The sequence below is a fragment of the Motacilla alba genome, chromosome 9, assembly GCF_015832195.1.
Source record: "Motacilla alba alba isolate MOTALB_02 chromosome 9, Motacilla_alba_V1.0_pri, whole genome shotgun sequence".
NCBI lineage: Eukaryota > Metazoa > Chordata > Aves > Passeriformes > Motacillidae > Motacilla > Motacilla alba.
Window position 1 is genome coordinate 6725373 of NC_052024.1, and position 9155 is coordinate 6734527.

Genomic DNA, 9155 nt, shown 5'->3' on the forward strand with positions numbered 1-9155 from the left:
TGAATCTTACAGGCTATCTAATGCATAGTCTGTAACCATGGTGCCAGTGCCATGCCTGATGTATTCCACCAATGTGAGCGGGATCACTGATGTGGAAAAAACAACGCTTGAAAGGTGGCTATTTGCATATACTTTCATTAGAACAGCCAGAGCAACAAATCTTTCATCCTTCCCAGGCTGCTGTGTTGTGGACCATGTCCTGCTCTCACATAGACACAAACACCACTCTATAGAGTATAAATGGGATTAAAATAGCCTGTCTTCATCTGCAAAATTAGAACAGTTCATGGGAATAAAGAAGCCAGAACATCTTTATTCAGTAAAGTCTGATGCCCTTTCAGTGCCAGACATGCTGACTTTCCCAACCAAAACCACTTCACACCAGTGAGCATTTCAGAGCAATCCCTGGACACAGCTGAAGTGTGTTCTGCTCCTGGCTTTGAGGCAGAATGACTGACCACCTCAGGGCTGCAGAGCCCTTCTTAATGGTGAGGGCAAGGTGCCAGAAGAGCTTCAACTGGCATATTTCACAGATGTAGAGGTTGGAAGAACTGGATTTCCACCTGAAAAATAGTACCAACTTGATCTGGAACATTTAGGAACTGTATCTACCTCACTAAAAAATGCTATCAACATGTTCATTTTTCAGAACAGGAGTACATGTAAGGGGAAGGCAGTGCATGCAGTGTTCATGCCCTGAGCAAAGCTGGCCAGTGCCGAGGGCAGGTGAATGCATCCACTGAGAAACCAGGATCTGAATACATGGGAGCTTGAACACCAAATCAGCAGTGGCTTTCCAAGAGGATGGCACCAGGGTCACTGCTGCTAAGATGTCTGCTAAACTGGAATTTATATTTATCCATGAGGTTTGCATCTGTCATGAGTATTTCTCGTGCAGGACTTGGCACTGTCTTCACATGCAGGCTGTGGTTGTTGCACAGCAAATGAATGCCAGAGCCTGGGTGAAGGCTCTGTTGATTTGCAGCTCTCTGCACAATGGGACCATGATGGGAGTGTATTTCTCTTCCCTGTAGCTGGTGTGTGGTGAAACAGAAGATTATATGTGGCTGTAGCAGAACTGTTGGCTTTGTGTTCCCAGGTACAGCGAGACCAAGGGCTGGCAGCTCCTCTGGCTCTGCACTGGCCTCTTCCCACCCAGCAAGTCACTGCTCAAACACGCCCAGAAGTTCATAGAGACACGCCAGAAAGAAACACTGGCCCCAGGGTGCCGTCGGAGGATTCAGACAGTAATGAGGTAAATAATCTGCCATATAACCAGCTCAAAGTGTTCAAATAGCAATAATCAGGTCCCAAAAAACACACAGGCTAAAGTAGTGTGACTGTCATTTTCCTTTTCCTCTTTACATCTTGTTTTATTTTAAGTGATCATTATTTTTAACTTTCTTTGTGGACTTTGAACCATTGAAGAGAGGTCTATGTCACAGTTTCACTTTTTTCTTTCAGAGTTAGCACCATTTTTAAAAGTTCATCACCACACATAATCACTTGACTCCCAGAGCTGGGTATTTCAAACATGCTAAAGGGCACGCAGCTTGGAATGATGTCACTGATAATATCCTGACCTTATCTTTGGTGAGGCAGCATGTCCTTGTTGAAAAGATCAGTACAATCAATTCCTATTCTTTGAAAAAACCCAAATGAACAAAGCCCTGACTCTTACCTGGCTGCTCACACTCCATTGCACTTCTCCATCCACTTGGCATTACCCCAGGCGGAAGCAACAAGATCCCCAAACCACAGTGCTTCCTGAGCTTCTGAACGAGTTGTTGTTCTAAGGGACATAACACAACCAGAGAGAGGAGAAGGGCCAACAGGATTTCAGGAAGGATCAATTGAACTGTAGGGGAAAGGTTTCCCTAGATTCCTCCAAGCACTGGAATAACCCAGCTTGCCCCTCTGAGAACAAAGCTTTGGCATCAAGGTTGACTGCAGCCTTCTCCCTTTTGATGGTCTGGGATTTACCACTTGCCAGCCACAGACCCATCAGTACAGAATCTGCCCAATGATTTCTCCTTCCAGCTCCTGCATGTTCCTCTTTCCCTCAGGCTGGGCCACATGTTTGGTCTTTGAGCCCCATGGGTCAGGCTCTAGGGGGACATGAACACAGTGGATATCCCCCTTGCAGTGCATGGGGCTTGGCACTGCTGGGGAAATGTCACCACACATTGAACTCGCTTTTGAAGTGTCTGGAAAATGCATGCAAGGAATGCTATTCATTGTTTATTTCTATGGAGAAGACTTAAAAATTCCTGCCTCCCTATATCATGTGCTATTCGTGCTCTAAGCCCTGCTGAGCTGCACAGAGCTTCTTTAGAGAGAGCAAATAGGGAGGGGAAAGCAGAATGGGCAAATAGGGAGGGGAAAGCAGAATGGGCTGCTTGGAAGGAGGATTTTATTTGCTAAACTGCCCCAGATCTGAAGCCTGGGGGATGGGAAGTGGAACAAGACAATTCTTATCTTGTAAGAGTGGTTCTTTTCCTGAGATTAAACTTGCATCTGCTTAGGATAGAACAGAATAGAATAAACTATTTCAGTTGGAAGGGATCTTCAACAATCATCTAGTCCAACTTTTCCCTGTAAGTAACCTGGTCTCTTTGGAAAGGGTAGAGCAGGCAGCTCAATGGATTGACCTAAATATACACAGGGGAACCCAACTGAGCCCTTGGGTATACACCTTTTCTGCCATAAACCATTTTACAGCTTCACCCCCAGAATCCTGGCCAGGGAACCACCCTGATGGGTGTTAAGCAGATCTCATCTTGGCAGTGAATTCCTAGCTCAGGCTGCAAGGGGAGGTGGTGAGCCCTAAACCTCTGCAGCCAAACTGCTGCAATTCCTTGAGCTCCCAGAGCCTCCCTCTGATGCCAGGTCAGGAACAGGTGACTGAATAGGGCAGGTCCACACTTCATACAGTGCCTGCACAGTGCAAAGCACAGGCTGTTCAGCTTGGTCACAGTCAAGTCTTCCTTCTCCAAATGGAAATGATCCTTTATTGAATGGAAAAAAAATTAGTTTTCAAATCCACACAATTAAAGCTTGGATCCAGACAAACTTCCTCCTGAGAGAGCAACCCCGTGTGAGAGGCCCATAAGCTATGGAGCTCAAAATACCTGAACAGCCTGCTCTGTGCCAGGAACAGGACAGGACAGGAACTTACCAGCCCCAGGAGATAATTTGCTAGATTTGTTCTCACTTTAAGTATGTCAAGATTTTGGCATGACTGAGACTTCAGGGCCATTTCTATTGCTGTAAAAGGCAGCTCTGCTCTGAGCTATAATTTCAAAGACCTGGGTTTGTACAGCTTAAGCACTTCCTAAGTCAGTGATTGCATTCCAGCTCTTATATAAAATGCTTTCAAGCAGCCCTCCAGACTTTTTTGGTACTTGGGCTCCAAGTCATTTTGTATCCAAATACATATCTTGTTGCTGATGCGGGAATTAAATAAAATGTATTTCTCCTAGTAGCTGTTATATTCACATGTTATATTTCTCCTAGTAGCTGTTATATTCACACTATTTCTCCTAGTAGCTGTTATATTCACATGTCAGTAAGGGAAAATGCTGCTGAATCCATAGAAGAGGCAATGTGGTGCTGGCTAGGAAGGTGCCTTATTCATGTAACCTCCTTGCAGAGCAGAACAGAACTTTACATGCTAATAAGACACTCAGTTTCTTGCTGTTAATACACTGAATTTGCACTGGGGTGGAGGTCCATTAGAGCCTGTCCCATCACAGAGTACTGGCATTTTGGAGGGTGTCTGCTGTTTGGCTGGAATACTGCTGTTCATTTCCTCAGTGATTAAACTGATGTTTCTTATGATGGTGGTGCATTTTCCAGGAGTGGCTGCAGGAAGTGGGCACCTCATCCTGTGGAGGTTGAGGCCATCTTACAGAACAACACTAAGATCTCACACAAGATTTGCTTCCCCAATGAAACAGAACTGGTGAGCACTTGTTTTCCCAGCCTTGACCATTATTCCAGCCATGATGTGCTCATCCAGGAGCATACGTGAAGACATTCAATATTCTTACTTCTTATTCTCCTCTGTGTAACAAGAGTCTTGTTATCTCATAGACATTTGATGTGGGAACAAACACCAAAATCCAGTCTCTGTGTCAGAACATCGCTTCCAAATTGCAGCTGCAATCCTGGGAAGGTTTCAGCCTCTTTGTGAAGATTGCAGACAAGGTAACTCCTTCTTGACTCTGGCAGGGTAGCCAGGCTGCCCTTGCTCTCTTAATATGTATTTTTTACCAGGTAATATGTATTTAATTACCAGGCCACCTAAACAGCCACACAAAGCCAAGGACCAGAGCAGACAATTACTGCTTCTGTCTTACTGAGGGGATACAACCTAAACTTGAACTTTTATCAGCTGACAATTATTTTCAGTCTCTTGAAGGAGCTGGATGGAGATGCAGAGCTTCTATCATTCTGCCAGTACCCAAGTGGCACTAAAAGCAGAGAGGCAGGCTTTCCAGCAGCTGCTAGGATGGTTGCATACTGCTGGATTCAACCCTTTTTCACTCAGACTTTGCCCAGATGTGCTGCACATGTACAATGCCCAGTAGGATTAGAGAAAGCAGCAGCAGCCAGCACCAGTTAATTACTCTCTGGTTTGTCAGGAGCCTGCCTTGCCTAAGCTGAAGCTTGGGCTGGCTGTCTCACTGAGAGGCCCCTTCTCTCTGAAATTGTGATTAAGGCAAAAACAGCACTAAGCCCTAGCACAGGGAATTTCTGGTGTGCTGCCTTCCTGAAAAGAGAAACCCAGTATGTAACAATGCTTTACAAAGAGAGGAAGCCTGAGAATTAGGTAGGCATTTTCAGCTTGACTTCAATAAGCAACCTGGAAAGCAAAAAGCAACAGAAGATGCAATAAAAATCCCCATATGAAATATAAGTAAACTGGGCCTTTCTCCTTCTATTTTTCCACTTCTTTCCTGCTATAATTCTGCCCTCTCACTGTGGACGGGGGAAGAAAATTCAGCCTGATACTTTGGTATGTGGCACAGGCACTATTTTATATGATGTGCTAACCCCTTCTTTCTCTCCTTCATTGCTTGGCCTCTGCAGGTGATCAGCCAGAATGAAGCAGACTACTTCTTTGACTCACTACGGCAGGTGACAGACTGGAACAGAAGGAATAAGCCAGGAAAAGATGGTAAGGAGAATGCCAGCATGACAAGAAGCTGCATGAGATGCTGTGTTGAACTGGAAAGCAGCTGATCCATCCAGTAGGATTCACTCCATCTTGGAAAGTGTTTAGCACAGTCTTGTATAATTTTTGTTTGTACATACACGGTTAATGCCTGCACCAGCAGCAAGATCCAGTGACCTGATTCAGCCAAGCACTGGCTATCAAAAACACCAGAACCTTTCTGGGGGGATCTCTCCAGAAATTTTAAATTGGTACAGAAGATTTCTTTTTGACTTGCTGTATCCAAAACACACAGTTGGATACATGCAAGTTAGACAGGTTGATCCTCAAATACTAAGAATCAGCCAACACATGCAAATAGGTTCTTTACAGAGTGTCACTCACATTTCTTGAGTTGTTAGAAAATTTTTAACCAGATTATTACCTGGTGATACCCAAACACATTATGTTGTCAAGGAACCACTTGTTTGAATAAAACAATGTAATAATAATAACAACAGCAATTCCTTGCACTTACCATCCCACCCCTCCCACCATGGACAATATACACTTTGAAATCAATATCAAACTCAAACTCTATATCAATTTGTTCTCACCTTTGCATATTTCAGGACAGCTAAGGTTCAACTCCCTGAAGCTCTGTCTATGTATCTAAGACCTTCTAACTTCTCTTGCATCAGCTGATGTAGCTGCTAGGAGCCCTGAAAATCACAATTTAAAGATGTGGGTGCACTAAATCACAATTCATTTGTAGAAGCACAGCCATCAGATGTATTCACATCTGTGTAAGAGAATTCGGGTGTACTGCACCCTGCAGGCAGTTGTCATGAGCACCAATAACAAACACTCAGTGGTAGTCCCTCAACTTCTCCTCCATCTGATCATTGTATGAGCAGTGTCCAGGAACTGAAAATTGATTATTTCTTTTGTCATCTAAAATGGCTTTTTGCGTTGTTTTGTTAGTAATTTTGTTGGTTACTATTAAAACTGTAATTACTTTTTTGAAGAAAATTCACAAGCCATTTAAAAACTGTAGGACTATTAGTGACACAGAGGGCACTAACAAGATCTAATCTCCTTAGGGGCTGCTCTGTCTGTGGCCTATGAAGTGTACTTCATGAGAAAGCTGTGGCTGAATGTCACTCCTGGCAAGGATCTGAAAGCTGACACCATTTTCCATTACCACCAGGTAAGCAGCTCCCTAAAGAAGAGGTAGCTTGTGATACCTTAATTTCTTATGAGAAATTAAGTCTGTAGGAGTATTACTGTCTCCCTCTTGAAAGCCTGCATTATAGAGCCTCCAGAAGAATATCTCCTCCAGAGGGGGGCACAGCTCAGCCTCAGAACAGATATCTTTCTCACAATGTTCACACCTGAGCTATACTGAACATGTTGAGTACAGCTCCTTTACCTTCATTGTACTGTGGAAATGCTCGTCTTGCTCCATAAATCAGAGAATCACAGAAAAGTTTTAGTTGGATCTTTAAAGATCATCCAGAGAACCTTCAGAAGGAGCCAAAAGTTCTTGGGATGTCCTTGGACTGTGTTTGGCAAGACTTGTGTCCTGACCTCACAAATTTAGAATGTTTAAGTCAGTGTTTGCTTTAGCCCATTTTGTCTGGATTCAGAGCTGGTGTCTTCCAGGAGCTGCCAAAGTACCTCAGAGGCTACCACAAGTGCTCCAAGGACGAAGCTGTGCAGCTGGCAGGGCTGATTTATAAAGCGCGCTTCAACAACGACCGCACACAGCTGGCAGCCATCCCCAAAATCCTGAAGGAGCTGGTGCCAGACAATCTGCTCCGAGCAGTGGCACCAGACGAATGGAAGAAGGTAAAAACATCAGCTTTCATTAGTAATATTACACTTACAGAGCTTTAGTAGAGAAAACACATTGAGCCACACTACATTTTTGATCTGATGGTCTTTGAAAGTACTCTGGAGGGATGGTATTGGATATTGCTGGATTTGCCAGCAGGATAGCAAGAGGATTTGCCTCTTACAATCCAGATTTTGCATACTCTACCAAAATTCTGAAAGGTATCTGCAGACGTGGATGGCTTATGTGAAGTGTGCATCTTTCTTGGAGATACTAATCTATTTCTAGCACTCAGAAAAAGAGTTAGAGATAGGAAAGCCAGTGATGGGACTCAGAAGTTGAGGATATTGGACAGAAATAAAAAATTAAGATGCCTCTTAAGTATTTCTTGGCAGCAAATCAATTTCTTTGCACCATGTCCATGCTACTTACAGCAAAAGGCTCTTTTATCCACAGAAAGGGCAAGGAGGTTTCAGCAGGTTCTTACCACTTAGTCTGCTGAGGAAAACACAAGACATTTTTTTTCAAATATGAAGGGAAAATTCACCCTCCATTTTTCAGCCAAAGATGTAATTTGTGTCTGTGGGTGTTGAACACCGGGTTCCTGAGTTTTACCTCACATTGACCCTCTGCCCTGTAGTCCATTTCCTCAGGCTGCTGGGCTTCCTTCACCCAGCAGAGGAATAAGGAACACTGGAGGGGGGTTCTGGCTTCACCTTGCCCCATGGCATAGCAGCTGTTTTCATTTTCAGTTTTCTGATGCCAGGGCAAAAAGTGACTGTGGTGATGAGCTGATGCTGTCTTTAGTGCTAAGGCTAGGCATTGGAAACCTGCCTGTATCCAACTCAGCTGGCTTTGTATCCTCTTTTCCTAAACAGAGCATTATTGCAGCATATAGTAAACATGAAGGAAAAACTGTGGATGAGGCCAAGATTGCTTTCTTGAAAATGATACACCGGTGGCCAACGTTTGGATCAGCCTTTTTTGAGGTGAAGGTAGGTTTGAAGGCCTGTGTGAGTGGATTTGGTAGTAGATCAGTACCAAGGGATAGAGACTGACTATAATTCCATATCTGAAAGTAAAAATACATTATAAAGCTGAATTCCTGTGATCTGTAGAGGAAAACTCAGTTCCTTCGAAAATGGGAGATGGATTCTTTATCCATTCTAAACTATGCTTGTTCTATACTAGCAATGTTGTTCTAGTCATAATGCCTCTACTACAATTGTGTAGTAGCTGTAGGGGGCTAAATTGTTCTGTCATTGCTCTCCACAAGAAAATGCTGCCAAATCTTATCTCTTTGGTGACTCTTCCCTCAGAACAGAAAGGTACAAATCCTTTCATTCTAGAGTGGATATCACCCAAGAATAATTTCCCATATGTTACCTTGAATTTCTCCTCACTAGGCTCTTAAATGGTTTATAATCAATCATTGAGTCTGTTATCAGACAGCATAATAAATAAGGGACCTGATTCTGCTATCATGTAGCATTTGCTCAAGTCATCAATATATGGCCAAAATGTTTCAGTTTTCATTTGGGAAAGAGAACAAGAAGCACTGGACACTGTTAAGGTCACTAGGCCCCTGATACAGATAATTTCTCAGTTTTCTGCTTACCTTGCTGTGTTACTCATTTGCAGCAAGCCTCGGAGCCCAATTTCCCAGAGATTGTACTGATTGCAATCAACAAGCAAGGAGTCTCACTGATACATCAGAAGACAAAGGTAACGGCTGCTTCTCACAAGTCCATCTAAGGAAGGATTGAACAGACCCTGCTAATTTAGGGACAGTGATAGGACCTTGCCCAGGAATGGTAGGAGAGGATAGAGGCTATTTATTTTTTCTGTGTGAAACTGAATAAAATGTTACTGCCTCAAATCACTTCTTTGCAGTTTCTACTCTGGAAAGGAATAGGATAGAGCATCTCTGAAAAAAGACATAGGAATCATGGTAGACCTGGCAAGGTAGTAAGATCAGGAAGATGGATGGGCAGTGCACCCAGGAACCTGCTTCAGAAAAATGCTTTGCAGGAAGCCCCAGCTGTCTAAAAGATCAGGCTGAATAGCAGTCTAACCCCAACAGTCTGGTCTTACCAAGGTCTCAGGAAAGTATCACTATTTGCTTTCAAAAACCAAACAAATTTAAAGTTAGGTTTAGAT

At 43.5% G+C, this 9155-nt stretch overlaps 1 protein-coding gene across 6 annotated transcripts in view; it reads left to right on the top strand.

The window, feature by feature from the left end:
* The window catches only part of MYO7B (myosin VIIB), a 54599-nt gene that overhangs the window by 39616 nt on the left and 5828 nt on the right, over positions 1-9155 (top strand). For all 6 annotated transcript variants that reach the window (XM_038145474.1, XM_038145473.1, XM_038145477.1 and 3 more), the window contains 8 exons: positions 1100-1255; positions 3859-3964; positions 4096-4209; positions 5095-5182; positions 6262-6368; positions 6824-7009; positions 7874-7990; positions 8637-8720. In XM_038145474.1, the coding sequence (XP_038001402.1) occupies positions 1100-1255; positions 3859-3964; positions 4096-4209; positions 5095-5182; positions 6262-6368; positions 6824-7009; positions 7874-7990; positions 8637-8720 (958 nt within the window). The remainder of the gene's footprint in view (positions 1-1099; positions 1256-3858; positions 3965-4095; positions 4210-5094; positions 5183-6261; positions 6369-6823; positions 7010-7873; positions 7991-8636; positions 8721-9155) is intronic.